The 23331-nt window shown below is 44.4% G+C and overlaps 2 protein-coding genes across 9 annotated transcripts in view; one reads left to right on the forward strand and one right to left on the reverse strand.

Annotated features, from left to right (window-relative positions):
- Nucleotides 1-214: 214 nt before the first annotated feature.
- On the forward strand, nucleotides 215-13463 carry acvr1ba (activin A receptor type 1Ba). The gene is made up of 9 exons (XM_076095812.1): nucleotides 215-404; nucleotides 8329-8559; nucleotides 8668-8919; nucleotides 9026-9256; nucleotides 9352-9519; nucleotides 10181-10337; nucleotides 10671-10795; nucleotides 10879-11009; nucleotides 11106-13463. Exons 1-9 carry the CDS (start codon nucleotides 341-343, stop codon nucleotides 11229-11231), a joined length of 1485 nt encoding a protein of 494 aa, XP_075951927.1. The 5' UTR covers nucleotides 215-340; the 3' UTR covers nucleotides 11232-13463.
- A 2595-nt stretch (nucleotides 13464-16058) lies between these two features.
- The window catches only part of kmt2d (lysine (K)-specific methyltransferase 2D), a 32840-nt gene continuing 25567 nt past the window's right edge, over nucleotides 16059-23331 (reverse strand). For all 8 annotated transcript variants that reach the window (XM_076095881.1, XM_076095848.1, XM_076095839.1 and 5 more), the window contains 9 exons: nucleotides 23122-23257; nucleotides 22894-23015; nucleotides 21409-22789; nucleotides 21155-21291; nucleotides 20113-20243; nucleotides 19544-19829; nucleotides 19328-19401; nucleotides 19120-19228; nucleotides 16059-19035 (listed from right to left, as the gene is read on the reverse strand). In XM_076095881.1, coding sequence (XP_075951996.1) covers nucleotides 18943-19035; nucleotides 19120-19228; nucleotides 19328-19401; nucleotides 19544-19829; nucleotides 20113-20243; nucleotides 21155-21291; nucleotides 21409-22789; nucleotides 22894-23015; nucleotides 23122-23257 — 2469 coding nt within the window. In that variant the 3' untranslated portion in view covers nucleotides 16059-18942. The remainder of the gene's footprint in view (nucleotides 19036-19119; nucleotides 19229-19327; nucleotides 19402-19543; nucleotides 19830-20112; nucleotides 20244-21154; nucleotides 21292-21408; nucleotides 22790-22893; nucleotides 23016-23121; nucleotides 23258-23331) is intronic.

Genomic DNA, 23331 nt, shown 5'->3' on the forward strand with positions numbered 1-23331 from the left:
AATAAAATAATATTATACATTTAAATGGTAATGTAGAGATGTATTAACTCAAAACATCCTCATATTTTGGTATTCACTCAGTCTTTTGATAAGGTGAGAACATGTTTTATTTACCACACACAGCCGTGACCTCAGTGGCAGAAGGGTACACGCAGCAGCCCTCCCCTTTAAACACGCGCGCACACCCCTTTAAACGCGTCACGAGCCCGGCTGGCTGGCTGGCTGGCTGGTATCTGGCTGTGTGGTGGTCGGACTGTGGTCGTGTTGCAGGTCGGGTCGTGTTGATAACGAAACACTTACGGGACGCATTTCATCGCGGAGAGATGGGAATGTTGAAGAAATGGCTGTAAAAGAAATGTCTCTAACGCTTCTGGCCCTGGTCGGGTTGGCGGCTCTCGGTGATGGTAAGTTTCATGTGAGCGCCTCTCCGGCTTTTGTCTCGGTGTGTTTTCCTGGACTGGGCATCGCCTGTTGTCGCTCCTCGTCATGGCGCTCTGTGTCGGGGATCTGGGCTAACCCGTGTCGAGCTAGCGTCGACCTCGGCTGCTGTTAGTCCCGAACCAGAAGTCATGCCGCGTTTGTTTGTTTGTGTTTGACAAAAACTCGACGTGTGACTTGGTCCTTATTGAACAAGTAGCTACCACCACAACAACAACATGGTGGTGCTGTCTGTTTCGAGGCGCCAGCTAACGTTGGCTAGCTCACTGCATAATGGACTTAAAGTTGAATACTGTTGATAAGTGTGGTTCGTTTGAGAGCTACACGACTGAAATAAAATAATGTATTATGGCGTAAAGGCACACCAGGTGGCGACTAATAACCCAGTCTGCTGTTGATGTTTTAAGTTATCTGTTGCGCTAACATATTTACAAAACAATCTCGTGTTGGGTTGTGACTGCTTATCACTGCTCTGGCACAGCACTCTGTGGTGATAGCAGCCCGGTGGAGCATGTGGTCACTGACAGTCTCCTCACATGTTGTGTGCCTCTGGATGGAGCAGAAAGGAGTCTCTGAACGACGGCCTAACCTCGGCTGTGCATGAAATGTGTTTTTTTTTTTTTAGAGAGTAAACACTGGCAGCTCTTACATTGGTGTCCATTTGTAAGGCGTGAAAAGGCTGCTTAGTGGCCTCCAGCAGACAGTGAATGCTGGCGTAGGGTGACAACAGCCGTGCATTCAGCCGTCCCAGACACAAGTCAGAGTTGAAGTCTGGGTTCATTGTGATGGAAATGTAGCAAGTGGGGTCTTTTGAGGCGCCAGTTATGGGGCTGCTTCAGTCTGAATCCTCCCCGTCTGCCGGGGCAGCTGACACCCAGCCCCACACCGGGCCTGTGTTGTACTAAAAAACCCCGCGCTTGCCTTTTGCAGCTTGTCTAGTCATCTTTAACTTTACTCCAAACGCCACACGCTTGCATCAAGAATTTCATCATTTTCATTTGAGACACAAGCATGTCTCGGGTAATGCAAACCTCCCATTTGTTTTTGCCATTTGTCCTTTTACCGTGTTGCAACTTGCCACTCGGCAGATAAACTAAGTAATACAAACAAAAAACAAGTGCATGTTGTGCGTTAAACGGTTTAGTCATCGTTCCAATCATAAGTATTCCTCCCCCGCTTAGTTTAGATCAGGGTGCAGCAGCTAGAAAAATTATCACACCTTGAATGGTCAGTGTTTGACTGGGTTACTCCAATATTACCAGTGATGTGCGAGGGGGGGGGGGGGGGGGGGGGGGGGTGGTGTGTGTGGCCTGGGCACACAGGGGGGGCTGACGGTGGGATTGTCCAGCTGGCGGGGGCCTGCCGTGTAAGGGGCCCACAAGTCTGTCTGGAGCCATGGTTTCACACCAGTTGATGGATTACACTACACAGGGACTGAAACCAGACAAACCTGAAAGTAGCTGCGCTAGAGCAGACTCCAGGCCTGCTGTGGCGAATGTAGTACGTTTCTGTGAGAAAACGCTTTACTCACGGCTTTGATGAATCCGTCACGTGTTGTTGACTTTCATACGGATTACGAGTCACTAGTGTTATGGGAATTACATGCCTGTGTGACGCAGTCCGCCTGGGTGCGTTGAACACGATAGCAATGTGATATGGGCACTGTGATGCCACACTGCCGAGAAGTAGGGCGCGTCCCTCGCTTTCTCCTTTCCCTTAGTAATCTCTATCACTGTCATATAAAAGGTACTTTATCAAAATTTAATCTGTACTTTATCTGTGGTCCCACTTCTGCTTTCACTCACTCACTGCCACCATAAGGTGCTGAATCAAGCTTTAGCATCGGCTGTGTTCTCCCCCCCCCCTCACAGGCGAAAGGAAGGCCTTTGGTTAGATGAGCTCCTGCTATCTCGTGAACTCTGCACTCGCCTTTAGTAGCCCTTATCACGACTATGCCAGAGTCTTGTCATTCCATGAAGTGCCCTTGTGTCAAATCAAAGACGGGGTGATTTTAAACGGAAGAAGAAGTCTCTACTTCGAACCTGTGCAGAGCTAAACTCTGCTACATGTGCTGTTTAACGTCAAATTGGATGTGAATGAGTTCAGGGAGCATGAGCTAGTCAGATTGGAACATGTGTACACCTGCCCATCAGATCAGAGCCAAGGGAATGTACGGAGAACGGTTGAAACTTATTAGGTGCTTCAAAGGTGTGTGTGTGTGTGTGTGTCTGTAAAGAGAGGAGTTTGGACAGGGGGGGGTGTTGGTAATATTTACAGGCTTGAGATGGAGAAAGTTGTTTTGTTTCCAAATGTGTAGCAGTTGTTGAGGCGTGTTCTAGACAGACGGATGTTTGGGCTGCCGGGTCCCTGCAGCTAAAGTATTCTTAAATTAAGTTACACGTCCTCTGTATAAAATGTCAGGTCTATATCCTCGCCCGGACTCTTCCTCCTCTTTTAAAAATCTGTGTTTACCAACAGTTTCTGTCGTGCTGCACTGAGGCGGTCAGGGTCAGGTCTGTGGTGGTCTAGTTTTCCTCCTTAATCACCGTGTCGTTAATGACCTCCGATGGCCCGGAGGCACAGGGCCCTAATTGCTACAGCAGACAGCGTAGCCCCTGACTGACCCAGCTCCCCCATTACCGATGATGGACCACAAGAGACTACTACCACAGCAGAGCCGGCAATTTCACCTTCGGTTGTGCACTTATCCGTGCTTTTAATTTACTCAGGACGCTTTCTTTGTTTTAAAGGTTTTTGTTTTTTTATGTCAGTGGAATAATGACGTCTGCTTTTTGTGCCATACCTTGAATGTTGTTATTGTCACAGTGCACCCAGACAGACCCGGTGTCTGAGTTCATGTCTATGGGGCTGAACCCGACACCCGTCCTCCATTACCTCTTTGTAGAGGTGTTTGATTTGTTTTTTTGTCACTTGTTGGAATGTAGATGAGACCTGCTGTGCCTCGTAATGTTGAGCTTGAAGGTATGCAGCCTTCTGATTGGTCTGATCTCGGGGAGGGCAGTTAGCAAGACAAGTCTGTATAATCTAGAGCTAGAAGTACAATTTAAACCACCATCTTTCACCTTTCTCAGGCCTCCCATGTTGACGTGGACTTAAAACAGAAGAAGTGGTTCACTTGGCAGTTGCTCCTTTATTTTTTTTAACGGTAAATGTAATAAAAAGAGCACAGATGATTTCAATATGAGTCAGTCTTTGTGGCGGTCCCTGTGTATTTCCTACATCATCACAGCGTCAATGTCGGACTTATTGGATGATGATACCCAGAATAAGTTGTTTTGGTGTCGCAAGATTAACCGATTATGTATTGTATGCAAAACAACAGTACAGAAGCATCTTTTTTTTGGTTTTTCCATACGTGCCATTGTCATCTACAATATAACGTTTTTGTTTTAAAATGGTATTCTGGTCTCATTCTTTAATGTCAGAAAATGGGGTTTTACTGCATTTACTGCATAGAGGGAGAGAGAGAGAAAAACACATTTCAGACAATACCCAGCTCCAGTTTAGGATAACTCATATTGTAAGCTACAAAACAGAGCTCCAGCACTCACACTAAATTATACTTCTTCCCCAATCGGCCCTAATTTATCATGAGAAAAAAATAATATAAACCCCCTTTTTTTTTTTTTTCAGTGGAAGCCAAAGTTCTCAACTGTTATTGTTATCTAAACACAATTAAATTTACAATAACTTGCCTAAAAGAACAATTTGCATTTGAACAGTTATAGAAAGACAGAAAAGGGTCATAATTGCTGAGTCTGTGGTCTGCTGATACTCAGAATGTTTTTTTGATCTCAGGTCACACGGCAGACGCATTGGCTCAAAGCACTGCAACATACTGGGCTATTATAGTGGAGGCAACATGCACCGGTTTGGGAATCTGAGCAGCGAGAAATCCAAAGTGAGCCCGTGCTCACATTGGTGTGCCTTTGAACTAATCCAGGGCAGCAGACACAGACAGGATGGGCTGTAGCCTGCAGGCTGCTGGTTGGAATAGAGACACTAGATGCAGCCCCAGAGACTTCACTTGAGAATCAGATCAGTAATCTGACCCTGAGATGCAGACAAAGGTAATGACTTTCCTTCCCCTAACATTGATTAGGACACAGTTGTGGTGTGTGTGTGTGTATGTGTGTGTTTGCACTCACACTGTCTGGTGGCGTCTGCTTGTCTTGATCAGCTCTTAGTCTGGTATCTATATGGATTTAATTTCAGCCAGTGCATTTTGGTAATGGTGCTCTGCTCCCCGTATACACACCCACACACACACACACACACACCCGACTGTCTGTCTGTGTCGTTCAGCTCCCAGAAACCCACTGTGTTTGTGTAACCCTCCAGCCCTGCGGCGAGCACGCGTATTTTCCACAGACTCTCTCATCTTACCGTACCAGAGAAGCTCACCTCCTGTTTTGACTGTGTTGCTGCGCATGAGTAATTGTGAGCAACACGTACACAGCGGCATGCTCACAGAGCCCGGTCATTAAGGTTAATGTGTGAAGGTGTTTGGAGTGGGACTACGCTGTGGTTTTTAGCTGGGTCCAAGTTAAGGCGATGCTGGTTGTGGCAACAATGTTTTATTAATCCCTTCCTCACCGTGTCCTGTCCCAACATGAACGGAATGATAGGAACTTCACACACTAGAGGCTCAGAGGAGTCGCTCTCTGCGCCGTGTGCTCCCCTCTTTTTCCTCCACGGTTCCCTTTTCCTGTTATTTACCCCCCTCCAGCAAGTCAAAGTCTAGACTGGGTTTTAATGACGGTCGCAGCTGGTCACTTGGGCAGACCCCAACCGCAGCTCCCCCCCTGTAAGTCCCGCTCGTTGCCCCCCTCCGTATTGTCCTGACCAACTTGGGGCCGGCCCCCTTCCTGTCTGGCCCGGAGCAGCCCCCCCCCCAACGTTGGTTACTGTTACTGTTAGCCCTGGTCGGTCCACCCGTGCGCCGCCCATCCCCCCACACTGCTCCACGCAGAAGTGCGCTCCCCCACTCCACTCCGCTCTTTGTTCGTGCAGGGCCAGTCCAATCCCTCCTCATGTCGTCTTAATCTCCACACAAAGAACCAGTGTGAAGACCACCAATTACGTGGATACAAGAGCAGAGTTCACTCCAAAACCGCATACACGCCGGGTTCACTCAGATCCGTGTGTATCTAGGCTTGATGTTGCTCCTTCAAGTCGAGCTATGTAACACCTCTGCTCCGAATTCAGCGAGATATGCAGAGCGCTGTGCAAACATGGCATTTCGGTAAATGCCAGTAGGCGAGGATTTCTTTCTTAGACGTTGTTTGAATTAGTTGTGTACTTGTGCACCGTCTGGCTTGACATTCATCTTTAATTTACTACTTTTTTTTTTTTTTTTTTTTTTCTTTTTTTGAGATCTTAGTTTCATATTATGTCGTCTTTTGTGAAAGTTTGTCAAGGCCTATAGGTGATGTAACCTCTTCTGACGGGTCCCAGGGATTTGTCTAGAGAGGTTTCCCTTTAATATTTCTGCTTGTATTGGTTGTAATGGGAAACGTTGCAGGGGAACGCTGCAATTCAATAAGCAGGACTGTTTAGTGGCAATACTGTTGTTTTTTTTACTTCAACATGATGAATGACCATCATTTGTTAGTTATATAAGTAGCTGAATCTGGTTATTTTGATCTAAAAATGGTTTCCATCTCTGTCAATATATATATAAAATGACGATCTCTCTTCACATTGGCAGCCCGTAGCGTTGACTCTTGTTTGTGTGGGAGCAGACTATACACATGGTAATTCCACAAGGTAGCCTTTAACGAAAGGGAAGACTTTACCACAATCCAAACTCTTGGTAGACCACAAACTATCCATGGCACACTTGAGGAGGGACTGGGTGTGTGTTTTCAGCCATGTTTGGTTTCCTTGCTGAGCCTCTGTCTGTACGTCTGTGTACCATCTGTCTCACCACACACCGTCTCCATGACGGATGCTCATTGTAGATCGTGGTGTTCTTATCAGATCGCTGTTGTTAATGTTGCTGAATATATGTTTGTCTCAGAAATGTACGTTTTCTTACTCGTACTTTGAGGATGTATTGATCCAAATGGCTGCTGTCTGGTCTCACTCGCTGATTGATTTCTTTCACTGAGAAGTAGTAAACATCAAGCCTAGAAGAAGTGTGTGGCATAATGGAAGAAGGGATTCAAGATGTCTGGCTTTGGTGATTGATAGAGAGCATCTTCCAGCTTTCTGACCTGCAGCTGTTACTCCTGTCAGCCGTTATATTTGGCTAAACCATTCGCTCCACCAATGCTGCCATTTGGCTTGTTTTCCTCTCCTTATCAGGCCCAGCCTGCTTCACCTCTGCGTAATCTGCAGGAAATTCCATCTGCATGCGAACTGTGGTGAATTTGGACACACTCCAAGAGTTCCTGCCACTTTCCCGCTCGCCTCCTGGAGAACAACACACACACACGCACAAACACACGCACACACACACACACACACACGCACACACACACGCACACACACACACACGCACACACGCACAAACACTAAACAGATGAGAAATGTTACCACCCTGTGGACAAGCATGGATGCATCAGCATACGCTACATGCAAAATATGCTCCCACACAATGCAACTTCCCAGAATTCAGCTCAGTGAAAGCCATTCCGATGACACCGGGTTTGTGGTTTTGGCCACTTGGGTGTTACATGCTGATGGCGCAATCAGTTTATTACTCATTTGAATGAATGTCCTCAAATTTGCTGACACTTTTTTGACAAACACCCAAAGACACAGAGGATTAGTGGAAGCTTGCCACTCTTAAAATCTTTTCTTTTCTCCGGTCCAGATATTGTCGGCGGTCCAACTGCTGCTGAGCCTCTTCTTCTTTTTGAGGGGGAAAGGATTTAAATTCCTCTCTGCTTTGTGTGTCCTCCTCTGTTGTTGTTGTTGTTGTTGTTGTTGTTGTTGTTGTTGGTACGATGGTCTCGTCTTCGCCAAATCCAGTGTTTTGTCTTCAGTGTTCCAGTTTTCTGACCAAGAATCGGCTCTCGGTCTGTCACGCCTCACAAGCGGCCCTGTTGTCAGTCGGACGGTGACAGAGGTTCCGTTGAGCTCAACTGCTTCCCGGGGTTTTTTCACCATGTGAAAACTAGTCTCCTCTAGCCTTGCCGGGTCCTGCTTGGCCCTCTGTTTGCTTGTGGAAAACCTTGGGAAGTAGCCTTTTGAGCTGACCTTACTCTAAATGAGAAGCATGTGTGACTCAAAATCACATTTCTCTCCAAATCTAATCAGTTTGCAGTTTCTGGCTCTCGGATTGCCCAACCCGACTCTGGTTCAGTTTCAGATGTGGCAAATCTGGAAGGACTTTCTGGCACTGACCTCTTCTTGCTTGTGAAGATGGGCCACCGTAGTTTTTATTATGGCGGCGGCAGGAGTTCCATTGTGTCCGCTTTAATAAGGTACCTGCGCAGGAGTGTGCTGTGCTCAATAAAGCTCCTGTCTCATTAGCGTAGACGGCGGCAGCTCTCTGTGTCGGTGGGAGAGGAATGGAGCAGAATGCTGCATTGGGGATTTGGCAGTAGCCCTCTTCCCTTGTTGGGTTTCACTTTGTCTGTCCCACTGGGCAGGTCTGTCTCCACCCTGTGTGTTTGGGTTCATCTGCAGTGAAGGATCTGATTTCAGGGCCGTCTGGCTGCTGCGGCTAAATTCCAAACTCTGTGTCTGTATGTCACAAAATGCCCACAACTGAACGGGACACTTCAATCTCCTGACCCTGTGGTGAAACTGTGGGGTTAGCTTGCCCCCTGCTGGACATAGCGGGGAAGTGAAATGTTTTTTTAACCTCCATCTGAGGAATTGATATTTACTTAACTCTCTCTGTCCTTTTCCCCGCAGCTTTACATTGTAACTGCACAAACTGTGAGAAGACTGGCTACGAGTGTGAAACAGATGGCGCCTGCATGGCCTCCACATACTACATCCAGGGGAAGGAGCAACACGTACGCATCTGTATCAACCGGGACAACCTGGTCCCCCCCGGACAACCTTTCTACTGTCTGAGCGCCGAAGGCCTGCTCAACACACATTGCTGCTATGTAGATTATTGCAACAGTATTGAAGTCCCTGGTGAGGCACAGTCAGCAAACATCAGAGCTCCTTCAGTTCAACAGTGGCCCGGTTTCAATTTAAAGTGACCACCTCTGCTTCTCCGTCTTTTTCGTTTTGTTTTCTCAGTCCCAACAAAGGACTCGGGCCCAGGGAGCTCCTGGGGGCCGGTGGAGCTGGTGGCGGTCATCGCAGGGCCAGTGTTCCTCCTCTGTGTGCTGCTGATGGTCGGCGTGTTCCTGTTCCAATACCACCAGAGGGCCTATAGCCACAGGCAGAGGCTGGAGGTAGAGGACCCGTCCTGTGACCACCTGTACTTGGCTAAGGACAAGACCCTGCAGGACCTCATCTACGACATGTCCACCTCCGGATCAGGCTCGGGTCAGTGCAAGCGGCCCTCTGACGTGACATTATAATGTAGTGGAAAAACCAGTCTACGGGGAATGTTGGCTAATGGTTTTGTTTGTCTCTCCACTGCCCCCTGCAGGTTTGCCCCTGTTTGTGCAGCGGACAGTGGCTCGGACCATTGTGCTGCAGGAGATAATAGGAAAGGGTCGTTTTGGTGAGGTGTGGAGAGGGAAGTGGAGAGGAGGAGATGTGGCGGTGAAGATCTTCTCATCCAGAGAGGAGCGCTCCTGGTTCAGAGAGGCTGAGATCTACCAGACGATCATGCTGCGCCACGAGAACATCCTCGGATTCATTGCAGCAGACAATAAAGGTGAGGATGTTTGTCGACAGTAACGGTCCACTATCGTAGTTCAATTTAAAGCATGATGTCTGACTCTTTTTTTTTTTTTTGTTGCTCTCTTTCAGACAATGGTACATGGACTCAGCTGTGGCTCGTGTCAGACCATCATGAGCACGGCTCTCTGTTCGACTATCTTAACCGCTACTCTGTCACCATCGAGGGCATGATCAAACTGGCACTGTCCGCTGCCAGCGGCCTGGCGCACCTACACATGGAGATCCTCGGCACTCAGGGTGAGATCAGCTGTCGCGTTTAAGCACAGCATGCAATAAATGAATAAACTAACTAGAAAGATCTCTGCCAGGTGTGTCTGCAACGACCACTGCTGTATTGATTAAATGAACACAACCCACAATTGGCTCAGCCCCCATCTAGACACCAATGTGTTGTAACGTGTCATCAAACACTCAAAAACTAGCAGTGATCTATGCAGGCAATCGGCTCAAAGTCGTCGTATACAACACGTCATGCAATCATGCTAAAAGCCAAGCTGTGCGAGAGCTACAGTGGTGTGGGTACTGGTAGTTCTGTTAGCCAAACGCACCTTACAAAGCAATAACAGTGAGCTGCAGAGCCGAGAGGGACGCCGGCAATAAAAGGTGTTTTGAGAAAGCGTGACTAACGGCAAACACAAGAGGTCTTTGAGCTGGCGGCCATAACTGGGCATCCAAAATATTATGTAGTTTGCTACAACAAAATGAAAGATTAGCCATGGTCAGACATAGATATGCACACTCACTCACTCACTCCTGCATGCAGGCACACGCCTGCCTGATGGCATGATCCTGCTGGCCGAGATAATAACCATCATCATCATCGTGGACTTGAGAGTTAAGTAAGTGCTATTTCTGCTGAGCTCTTGATGCTAATGATGTGTTGTCTGTTCTCCTGCAGGTAAGCCTGGCATTGCTCACCGAGACCTCAAGTCTAAAAATATCCTGGTGAAGAAGAACGGCATGTGTGCCATAGCTGACCTCGGCCTGGCAGTCCGCCACGAGTCCATCACAGACACAATCGATATAGCGCCGAACCAACGCGTGGGCACTAAGAGGTAAATGTTTGCACAGTCATTCACTCAAACACACACGAGTGGAGGTCTGCATAACCTGTCTACAAACCCCACGAGAAGATCACATTAATGAGCCGCACTATTGAACATGTTTCTTCATAACAATGAACACGTAACTGTAGAATAAGTCCGACTTTCAACACTGTCCTGCTGCTGTAAAGCTGAAATGAGTCACATTCTTAGGCAATGATTTAACCGTACAAATATTGTTGAGCCATTTTTTCCATCTTCAGCAAAACTCAATGAGCTGTGTGCCACAAAAGTCTGAAAGCAGTGAGAGACGCATTGTCTAAATATTTGATTGTCCACCTTCAGGTATATGGCTCCAGAGGTCCTGGACGAAACCATCAACATGAAACACTTTGATTCCTTCAAGTGTGCTGACATTTACGCGCTGGGCCTTGTGTACTGGGAGATTGCGCGTCGCTGCAATGCAGGAGGTAAACAAACAGCAGCTGATGCTATTTATATAAATGAACCATGAAACCAGCGACTGAGAATGCTTCCACACTGTGCACTGCAGGTATCCACGAGGAGTACCAGCTGCCCTACTACGACCTCGTACCCTCTGACCCCTCCATAGAGGAGATGAGGAAGGTGGTGTGTGACCAGAAACTCAGGCCGAATGTGCCCAACTGGTGGCAGAGCTACGAGGTACATCTCACTCGATCAACACTTTACACCTGTAGCGGACACAGTCAGTGGCTGTATAGAAAAGCAGACATCTAACCTGTGTTCCCTCTCCTGCAGTCGCTGCGTGTGATGGGTAAGATCATGAGGGAGTGCTGGTACGCCAACGGAGCGGCCAGACTGACGGCTCTGCGCATCAAAAAGACGCTGTCTCAGCTCAGCGTGGAGGAGGACGTCAAGATGTGAGCGGCGACGCGGTGTGCTGGAGACGCACAACCGGACCACACTCCCATAGGAAACAAACACTAAAGACAGACTGCAAATGAAAACCCTGCCAGTTTTAAAGCCACACTCCAAGTTGTGACGAGGCCTACCTCACCTTTTTAGCCAAAACTACTGAGAGTCACCCTCCCCCTTTTGACTTTACTCCCCCACCCCCTCGTTCCTCGTGTCTCCTCCCTGTTCCCTTCGACCTCCCCCCTTCTCCATGGGCCACTACACTTGCTGTTAATACCATCACAATCAACCTTTTTATTTTCATTTCCCATGGCAGGAATTAGGACTGTTGTACAGTGACGGGATCATTTAGTTTGATCCCTTTTACCTCTCTGAAACATGTCCCATGAAGGACTAACCTTGTCCAGAAGAGTCGAGAATGTTTTATGTTGAAGAATAATAACACTGGCCATGCAGCATTACTGTGTGTGAGTGTGAGTGTGTGTGAGTGTGTGTGAGAGGGGAAAAGAGGCTGAAGCACTGTTTCTAGTCGTGTGTAAAAGGTGTCTGGACTACTAGCATGTTTCTAAGACACTGAGATGTCCTCTGGTGTAGGCTGTAGCTCATTAGACAAATCCAGTAGTGGGACGTTTAAGCATGAACACCCACATTTTAGCTTTTTTGAACCGCTCACTTGAATATCCTTCAAACAGAGATGAGTTGCACTCGACTGTAGCTTCCTCATCATGTGTTACACCTGCAGGTATCACACACAGCCCGCGTGGTCCAGAGTCCTGTTGTTAGTTTAAAATGTGACGGGGGTGGGGGGGGAATAACGTTCGGGATGGTTTGACTTTAATTTATTTGTCGATAGTTTTTATTTCATATTGATCAACACTGTGAGATGAGATGTGACAAGTCAGAGTCTAATATGATATGAAAATTAATGTTGTAGTTCAGTCCAAGTCTTCACCATCTGTCAGACGTTAGGTTAACGGGTTGTTGCGTTCATTTTACGCAGAAGAAGAGCGCAAATATGGATGTCGCCATGACCCCCGTTCGTGACAGGCGATGACATCATGTACACTGAGCAAATAAGAGGCATATGAAATTGCAACGGAAAATACTGTTTCTTTTTTAAATATATTTTTGTGTTTTGCGTAAAGACATCGTAATGGGTGTTTCCTTTTGACATTAGACACTACTGATGATGGGTACGTATGATTTGTATATAAAACATGCATTATTTCCTTTTTATGCCACAAGCATCAGTGTGACGTCTGAACGGTGATTTTTGCTTTAACGGTACTTTCAGAGGTCTGTTGTTTTGCTTTGTCTGCATGGTTTCTAACCAGGAAACAGACTGTCATCTGCTGGAATCTGTTTTTAACTTTGCGCCTCTCGTGGCAATTTGGTGGTACTACTGATCCCAGATCATTTCGCTGCAACCTGTTATTATTTTTGTATAATTGTTGAGTTCTTCTGAGAGTTGAGTAATGCAGATCTGTTTCTACATCATGTCCTCCGGGGTGACATCTCTTTCTCATTGACACTGGAATATTTCGATGCCTCGTGTAACCTTGAATTCTGATGAAGCCAAGTAGAGACGGCTGCTGTCGGTTCAGCCACAGGGAACATGCGGTTAGATGTGAAGAGTAGTTGAGACGTTTTAACCTCAAAGAATGACGTGCTGTTAAGTGAAACTGCATGTTTTCATTCTACGTTGTCGTCTGTCTGCAGACAAATCTATGAAAGTATTACACTGACAGTCGTCACAGTTGGGCTCTGCACTGTTATGTCCACATGGGTTTTAGTTCATGTTATGTCATCACTTCATCCAGAATCCCTGTGTCCTGTTAGAATCCCATTTTGCATGCTGTCTCAAACACTGGGTCCTCTGCACTGAGGTAGATGAACTTAAGACTTGTCTCTTCTTACCTGTTCTTGTTTTCTTCCTGTTTGTTCGGGTCGCTGGCTTGTACCCCAGATGTGTTGCTGCTACTGTTAACATGGGTGGAAGTTCAGCAGGCAGACCGGAGAAGGAGAGCTGGGAGAGAAGAGAGGGCGACTGCTGTCAGTTGAACCAAAATTGTCAAAACACTCCTGTCCATGTTTGGTTTGTTGCCATGGGTATATGGCCATCAGACATCCTGTTCATATGTAATACTTCAATCTTTCAAAAAAAATCATGTTGTGCAAATCTTTTCAGACTTAGTTTAAAAGTGTATATAGATGATATACAATAAATTCCTCTTTTTCTTACCTGGGACTGTGGTGCTCATTCAGGGTGGTATGCAGTGTTTTCATTGTCTCATTCTGCTCCAGTTATAGACGGTTGACGTTCACACGGGGAATAAACAATAACTTTACAATCAGTGCTGATGGTAAATCTATTGAAATAGATTCCCCAGTGCGCGCTAAAGCTGATCTCTCCAGCTGCGGAGCCTTGCCAGCTGTGCCTATATGTAGCAGGATGTTTAAAGAGTAACGTAACCCCCCAAACACTTTAATTCTACATATGCGTTATGATGAGTATGCACAGCGACTGCCCTCTACTGGTTGAAACCCGGCTGTTGAAATGTAATATTGTAATTTGCTGATCTCGAGGCAGGGGACTTATAGAGTGCTGCAGGAGTAAGTCCTAAAATAACTTGGCATTTGTGCACTTCGGGTTCCCTCGTCAAGTCAATGAGGTTTTTTTTTTAATGTGTTTTTGGTTAATGTCTGAAGTAAATTCTGTGGTTAACACAAGCTTAACAGATTTTGTCGTAAGTATCCCTGTGAGAATTAGGAAGCTTTTAAGTGCCTTGAAAGAGGCAGTTGCTAACAAGATTTTATAATGATTTGCATATTTCTGCATAACAGGTTTTCTGGGGTTTAAGGGAAGGTTATATTTGATCTTAAGGGGTATTTATGTTGTCAGACAGACATGAGGTGCCTGACATAAAGTTTGGTAATAATTGTAATTTTCTGGAGGATTAATTGGGTTGGCCTCCAATAATTCATCATCCCTGCACCATTATCGTTTACAATGCTACTTAAAAATGAATAAAACTGCATTTGAACCAGAAAGGAAATAATGGGCAGGAGATCAGAAGGCGAATAAACCTTAGGCGAGAGGAATATTAGGGAAGAGTAGCCGTTAACCTTTCAATTAGCCTGTGAATCACTTGTATACAGTAAGTCGCTAGCACACACACATCCCAGCCTTGCATGTAAACTCAAATTCACAAATGTTTATAAGAGTTTATACTCTATTTTGTTGTAATAATAGTCCCCTTACAGCACTCATACCGAACAATAATCATAATAGATAATAGTCAGTGTGGTAGCGATTAGCATAAGCTACTCTCTGTTGTGTTTTTAGTGTAGCTTTTTAAGTCTGATGCAATTTACAAAGTTTCAATAAAGGAAACATTGTTGCACCAAAACAGAAAACAGTATTAACAGTAACCTCCTGAATTCAAGTTTCTTTTACACCGTACAAATGTAAAGGCTTAATTGGCTTAACTCATAAGCACTTCATTCAAACTGGACATAAACAAAATACAACTCTCCAATGTCTCAGTTTGTCTTTCCACCGTGGCAAATGTTCCTTTTTAAACAACTGCGGTCAAGTCAGCAGACACTTAAATATTAGTGCGCCTATATTCTGAAATTCACGGTAAACGCATTCAAACGGCACAGATCGGGAGCGAGCGAAGGACTTTGCAAAATTAGCGAAAGATTAATTTCAGATTAGATTTTAGAGGAAATGGTGCATAGTTACAAAATAAATTCACTCTGCAATAGCAGACCACCTCAAGGTGTCACTCAGAGAGAACCAGGACATTCTGATGCAGCATTTCAAAATGTAATTGATTTATTGCACACTTCACGTTGGCATTTCTGTAATAACTAGGCTATACAGTTTCCACCCTCAACAAAAACACTCAAATTCAAAGATGTGAAAACAATTAGTTTACTTATTTGAGTAGATAGTTGTGTTTTTCACACTGAAACTGGTATTCAAGTCGTCTACAAATACAACGACGTGGTAGCAACGCTATTGAGCTGTTTCTCTGTTAAATCTTTAAATACTTACCCTTGCCGTGCTGGCATTTTGAGTACTGATGGCCCGACTTGCGAACATTCAAGTCTCACTGTGAATAAGTGAAGCACCCGAAAATAAACGACACAACAAAGACGTTGCAAAGACAGCACAGCGAACAGTTTTTTTTTTCATCTTTAACATCTTACATTCTTTTTGAAGGTTTATATTTCACTGATTGTCAGAAATTAGGTGTGTGATTATATGTTATTAGGTTTTGACAGCACCTTCAAGACGTAAACTTTTTTTAGACTTTTACTTAAAAACAACTTAATTGGTACTGTAAATATCTGATGTCTTTATTTTCAGTATGGGTGGAGTCAACGAAATCTTGAAGACATATACATCAGTCATTGTATGGAAATATTGACAAGAATATTTTTATAGCACCTTCAAAATTTCAGAAATTAGCTATTTGATACAATTTCAGTTCAATTTAGTTGTATTTTCCGTTTAACTCACGAGATGCAAGTTTTATACTTAATGTAAATATAATTAATTTAATCTTATTTCCACATAATGAAATTTGTATATACGCTTAGTTGACATCTTATTATGGAAACCGGATGTTGTCTCACGTTAATCCCTCCGCTAACTTTGCAAAGTCCTTCGCTCGCTCCCGATCTCTTCTGTTTGAATGGTGTGACAGAAAGCTCCAAAATAAATGGAAGTGGAGCTTGTTTTTATTATTATTTCAAGAAGAGACCTTCAAGATAAAGTATCAATGCCGCGTGAAGTTTGTTTAAAAAAAAAAAGAAAGATTAGCACATATTTAAAATGCATTTTATTTTCCTTTACAAGAAACAAAAGCAGACAAAGAAATAAGATGAAGGGAAAAGGGAGTGGGAAAGCTGTATATAAAGAGATGCAACTTCTGGCGTCCTGAAAAAAATATGTACAATTCAAAATAATATCCATACAAAACATGCCACATACAATAAAAATGATCATTATATTTATTCATATTCCCTAAAAGTATCTCTGCTGTACAGATGCAACATCTTTTTAAAAAGTAGGTGAGGTTAAAAAAAACCTTCAATTTGAGCAAACTTTATTTAAATTATAGGATATGCAGAGAATTTAAATTAAGATTCAGAGAAGTTAAAAATGATTCAGGCTAAAATCCAGTGAGCGGCATAATGTCTCGTCATGGTCTTCCCTTGAAATAGAAACATACCAAAATATATATATATATATCACTGCTTCAGATACTTGATCAATATCTACCACTTTAGAGAAGTTCTCCGTTATACTATGAGAGTGCAATTCATTACCAGGTTAAGTATGGGATTAACTTTGAGTATTACATCATAACATACATTAGGCCAAGTAACCGTTTCACAAGGTTTACCAACACATTCACTTCTATAGGGAAGATATCAAAAGCAAAACACTAACAATAGTCTAGGGAGTTCAAGATTTTCCATTCAAGAGTATATTAATCCAATTGTGACCGATTAAGGGACAGGTTTTGGTAATCGACAAGCAGTAGCATAAATAAAAAGAAAAATAAACACGAACAATATTACATAAATACAAATGCTATGCACCATTGTACTGCTTTACGCAAGAAGTGATTTCCACGTCTAATCACCGACCGTCCACATGAATCCAAACAGTTTCGTAATCACACCGGCTTCTCGTCGCAATTGATTTGAGAAGACCAGACATTTTTCCTCAAACCTATTTTAACAAACTTGTCTCTGAGAGCTTATAGCAAAAACACTAATAGAAAAACAGGTAAATGCAAAACACTCTGGTTCATATACATAAAGATATTAGTTTGCCATTTTACATATATTTATATTTATATACAGCTTTATCTTTGTTAAAATGATATCCAGTGGTTGATTTTTTTCAATTTTATTTCTCTACACTTTTTGACTTTATTGATTACAAAGGGGCTGGATAAAGAGTTGCTGTCCCCTAATGCATATACTATATATACAGTTTGTACAACTTTGCATTTTTAATTCATGTGAGGTCTTAGGTTAGGGAAAAGGGGGGGAAACAAAGTAGTATGGGAAGGTGGAGTTTTAGTAAAGCTCCCTTTTGAAGACTTTTTTCATTCATCTTACATAGAATGAAAACAAATGCCCTTTTTTCCAATAAGTCTTTCCCTGCCATCAGCTCAGCCTCGAGAGGACAGTACCAGCACTAGAAAAGCACACGACGGGGGGGGGGGGGGGGGGGAAGTAGAAACACTGCAGGCTGAGCTCAGGCAGAGGAAGACTTACTACAGTAAAGTTTAACAACAGTCCACTAAACACCAAGAGAGGAAGAGGCATGATTCAAGGTTGAGTTGTGAAAAGATTTGAGTTATGGGGGGGGGGGGAAATAAAAAACATTTAATGGGACAGTAGTCATGCATCCACCGGCTGGTTTCCAACAAGTGGCACTTCAATGTATGAAGCAAACGAGCAAATGTACTTGGTTAATGTCGGACTTTGTCGTCTTCTTCAAAGACCGTGACCCGAGAGCCGTTCACTCACACCATCGCTGTTTCAAGCAACGTATAAAGGATGTTATTGTGCTTTCACACAGCTGATAAACATGGTTTTTGAGACGCATAAATAAAAAAATAAAAAAAAAAAAGACAAAGCTACATCAACATCCAGGAGGATTTGGTGGCATACAGGACACCTGCTAAGCTTCTGATTGTGATTTCAATGCAATATCTTATCAAAACTGTCATATATTTCCTCTGTATAAACAACTCATGAATAATAATTATGTTGGCTCATTATTGTAAATCATCAGCATAGAGTAGATAGAGCAAACCTGCTGCTTAAAATTCCCTGCTTGTCCGAGAAGGCTAAGCCCATAAAAACATCCCCCCCCCGCCCTGCCCCCCCCACCCCCAATTCCACAGTAGCAGTTTTTATACAAAGCAGTCGCTTCCCGCTAAATCAATGAGGTAGACTGGGTCCAACTAACCCACCTTGGGACTCCACACAGTCAGAACATCTGGAGCCACAGCTGAATAGCATCTCAAATTTTATATTAACTTACATCTTTTTTTTCCTTTTCTCCATCGATCATATGTAGTTCTTTACACAGAGCCACATCTAGATTGTCTAGCTAGCCAATATCCGTGATGTCTTCATTGATGACTTGATGGGAAAGTGCCTTTTCTGGGGGGGGAGGTGTGGTCAGGTGGGACAGGAAATAGGTCCGACTTAAAACATAAAAATGCATCATTAGTTCATTCTTAGTATTTTAAAAATGGCTTTTTGTCAAAGCTCCGGGTGAGCTCTGCACTACGTGTATTGATATCGGAGGGTCAAGAGTCATTTGGTAGATGTTGAGGATTGTTTTCCAGCCACTGTGAGATTATTGAGAACAGTCGAGGAGGAAAAAGGGTTTTGGCTGAGGAAACGGTGATTCACTAGTCCAAACATGAGAGTTAATCCCACCATCAAGCTGCTGTTGACGGAGGTGGTCAGTTGCTTTTATTGATTAATGCTCTTCAAACCTTTGGCTACAGGTGTCAACGCTTTAGTCTTTCAACGACTGAGGCCAGCATCCCTCCACAACTTTCACAACAGCTTATGCACTGGTTATGTAGGATTCAAAGGCTTTGGCGCAGGAGTGTTCTGGCACCAAGTGAGAGGGGAAGGTTGCCATTTTTTTTTTTTTTCTTTCTTCTGGTTAGTTCATCCACTTTCGGCAATTCCAGGCTCCACAATGGCAAGGGATCTTGTGCTGGTCGTCCTCGAAATCAAACTGGTAGTCGTAGGTCAGCTGGAAGTAAGAAACAAAGAAAGTTAACGATAAAATGAAAGGTGTGTAAGAGTGAGCGGCGGTTGGTTTTCTAAGGCACTGCACCTCTTCTCCCTTAGGGATCCTGCGGCTGGAAATGATGATAATCTTGTCTTCTTTGTCAAACGTTACAACTTCTGCAACACAGTTCGGAGCACAGGAGTGGTTGACGTAGCTGGAAAGGAGAAAAAAAAAAAATCTGTTAAAAAAAACAAAAAAAAAAACATACTAGACTCAAAGGTTTGAAAAGAAACAACCAATCACGAACACTTACCGAGCTGGGCCTCCTGTCAGAGTGGCATCAATCACCTGCTCATTGTTGATGCGGAACATGTAGATACCGCGGTTCTAAGTTAGAAGAATAATAAAGGTTAAAAGAGAATAAAGGTTCATACACACAGTTTTTTGTCCATTCCTTAAACTTTAACCCAAATGAATTCTTTTTTTTTTTTTAACTTTGCATTCAAGTGCCAGTGTTCAGTTGGCATACCTGGAGCTCGTAGATCTTCTCACGGCGATTGGCCACTTCGTTGCGGATCACAGTGCCGATGTATTCGATGACCATGGTGTGCTTCTCCAGATCCTTAGCAGCGTACAGACCCAGGCCCTGAATGCGTGATCGTGCCAGATACACGTTATTCTTCCACTCCGTCTTCAGCCGTCGATACTGGGACGACTTGGAGTGGACAAACTGCTTGCTGTACGGTGTGTTGAGCTCTCCAGTGAAGGTGCTCTGGTAGGCCTTTGACACGCTGGTGCTATTTAGAGTGTGAGGCCTTCAGACAAAACAGAAAACAGAAAGTGCGTCATTTGGAAGATACATTTAGAATTAGTATCAAGCATGCTTCTTATCTACTATAAAGGAATGTGTTGCCAGGTGGAGGGCAAACTTTATAAGTACTGAAATATGAAGATAATGAATAAAAACTGTATAATTGGCTTTATTGCTATGCTTCGCTGATATAATGCGTTATTGAGATATTGTACAAAAGTATTAAACATGAAATCAACACGCCTCATGGCTACCGTTAGCTTCTTGCTAAAGTAGTGCTGCTTTACCTCTTGCACTGTGTGGGGACTTTAGGTTCAGAGCGAGCAGAGCCAGTGGGGTTGATCATGAGAGGGAGCTCCATCAGAGGGTGCCGGCCATATCGGAACAGGTAGTTCTGGCAGTTCTCTACTCCAGGCAACTAACACACAACAAACAAAACTCATGTTAGTCATGCACTGACATGATTCCACACTTTGACAGTAGAACCATTAAGGCAGGCCTTAACTTTGGGTGTGGTCAAGGTTTCTGTCTAATGTCATGTCTAGAGATGCACCGATCGATCGGCTGCCGAGCAGTCAGTCTTCATATTTCATTTTTTTTTTACTGATTAAAATCTACAGACGTGTGCCGCCACCACATAATAGTTTTGCGTCTGAAGAACTTCCGCACTGAAGAACTTCCACAATGATGACATGTGTGTGTGTGTGTGTGTGTGTGTGTGTGTGTGTGTGTGTGTGTGTGTGTGTGTGTGTGTGTGGCTTGTTTGAGGACAGAGAGGTTTACAAAGGTTACATTGATTTGCATTATGATGCTTTCAAGCAAATCCAAAAAAATTTGTATTGGGCAAATGTAATCTTGTAAAATAAAATATACGGAGAGGGCCAGGATTTATTTTTATCAAAGTCTTTAAATAAATATATAATAATGTATTTCCTAATTTGAATTGTGTTTTATGTATAAAAATATATATATATATATATTTAAAAAAAAAAAAATCACAACAAAGTAAAAGGATAAATAATTTCCAAAGTCGCTAATAGCGGCCAAGAAATCCAAATGTTTTCAGGAAAGTGGTAAATCGGCATTGGCCTAAAAAATTGCATTGGGTGCATCTCTAGTTCTGTCTGCTTGTGATGTTTGCTTTAGTCTATAAAAATCAATCAGCTGACTTTTTCAGCTTTGCCTGCATTTCAAACCTTGAACTGATTTGGCAATTAAAAAGTTTTCTTAAAAATGACCAGATTTACCTTAATTAACGGACCAAATGTTTGTCCGAGACTAAATTAAATGAGGGACAAGGTGATACAATGTCCTGCTGCATATTCTTACCGACTCGGTGATACGCATGACAGCATGAACAGTGAGGCCATACATCTCCTCTCCCTTGACATGTTCAGTGAACAGCTTCAACATGGACGAGTCGTCTCGGAGTTTAGCCACCTGCTGAACCACCCGTTCCCAGATCCCTAAAGATAAAAGGTGGTGCATTAAACAGTCAGTGGTCAAGAGAGTTATTTCAAGTGGAACAGTACAACACATAAATACTACGTCATATAAAGTGGGAGCAGCATATAAGTTCTTACCCTCTGGAGTAGTGTCCCGGTACTGCAGGTCCTCCATGCCGTGCTCCAGAACACGCACCTCAAACAGGGGACGACCGTCGTCCTCGTTGATGCGGCAGCGGTAGCGACACCGCTTGTTGGGCACCCGCGTGCTCCAGTAGATGCGTGTGGCCTCATAGCCAACAGGGAAAATGGCAGTGGGCGAGTGGAAGTTGGCCATCTGGGATGGTAGCAACTGGCCAACAGCATGAAAGATGAGACCACCCACACGGAACAAGTGGATACGATCGCCTCGCTGCAAGATGCTGGCAATCTGCTTCACCTCATCCCGCTCAATGTAGACGCGCCGTAAAACGGCAAACATGCTGAGCTCGTCTTCACTGGGGCCCTTCAGCTTATGCTGGGTGCACAACATGGTCTTGTCCTTGAAGAACATGCAGCGTGCCCGGATGGCACACGCAAAGTGGTAGACGTTCGGGCAGCGAATTCTGTTACAGCTGTTGGTGGCGCCCGTTTTCTGGCAGTATGCGCAAAGAGTTCGCAATCCACGACGCAGGGCTACCTCCACGTTGATAAGGGCTCCCCCCTGCGTCTCATACACCTCTGTGGACCACAGGGCACAGTTGAGGTGCACCCACAGGTCCACGTCAATGTTGAGCAACCGGGCAGGTCCATCTGTAGCTCCATCACCTTCCTCGTGGCAGAAGCAGCATTTACGTTTGTCCCGAGGCAGCCTGTCTGGTCGAAGAGTGATGCGCAGGCGTTCCATTAGCTCAGACACCTCGCGGCTGCTTTCTTTCTTAGACCCACCTTTACGTATTGTGATGACGATCTGAAGACGTTTCCAGCGAATCCCCTTCCATTTTTTCACTTTGGGATGTACCACCTCCTCATCAGGGGAGAGAGGCCTGCGCTGCTTGACAGCCTTAGGGGAAGACTCCATGTTGTCAGGAGAATCTTGAGGAGGTTGAGCTGGATCAGCGGACATGTCCTCCTCCTTGATAGCAGGACACAGAAGGACTTCAGTTGGCTCAGTGGGAACAGAAGGATCTGGAACTGCAGAGGCAGTTGCCGGTTCAGTAACCGACTCTGGGTCAGCAACTTCAGGCTCTGTGACATCAGTTGGTTGACCAGCATCAACAGTGGGCCCATCGTCCTGTTCAGTCTCGGTCTTGATCTGGACAATGGTGGGACTGGAGGGGGGCGGGGATGGAGAAGCTGACTTTTTGGAAGGTTCAACGTCACTAGTGGGAACTGGGACAGATGGGGAAGGACATGGAGGGGATGGAGATGGTGGTGGAGATTCCTCCACTGGTATAGCAGGAAGGTGGCGCACATCCAAGTCATTTACTTTGGTTGTGTAACAGTGCTGGGCCGGTTGGTCTTCTTTTTCTTGGAATTCCTAGGAGAAAATGTACATGTGATACAGCTTTCAAGAAATATATGAACAACATTTGATTAAAAAAAAAAAAAAGATCAATCATTTTAACAGTTCCCAAGACTGACCTGTTTAATAAGTGCCAGAATGTCCACTTGTTTCTTCAATGTACAGCCTGGTAGAGACACATCAAACTGCCTCAGCCAGTCATCCTGACTGGGTGAGGCACCGTCCTTTGTACACAGAGCTCCTAGAAAACATGACCGCCCTAATATTAGTCTTTAATTACGGGTTAATTGTCATGAGCCACACTCGCGCCAAACAACAAGCCAAAACAGCAATCTCTAAATGCATACCTGACTGGTCAGGTCCTTTCCCGGGCCCGTCCACTACAGGCATGTCAGGGTTTTGAGGGGGGAAAGTCACCTCATAAGAACCTGGCATTCTGATATTAAGCAGCTGGGCCATGGCCATCATGACGTGGTTCAGTTTCTGTAAAAAAAAAAAAAAATAAAAAATAAAAAAAAAAAGTTCAGTTATGTATTTTAAGGCATAGTTAACACAAA

Source organism: Anarhichas minor, unplaced genomic scaffold, assembly GCF_050575085.1.
Source record: "Anarhichas minor isolate MPS153535 unplaced genomic scaffold, ASM5057508v1 ptg000003l, whole genome shotgun sequence".
NCBI lineage: Eukaryota > Metazoa > Chordata > Actinopteri > Perciformes > Anarhichadidae > Anarhichas > Anarhichas minor.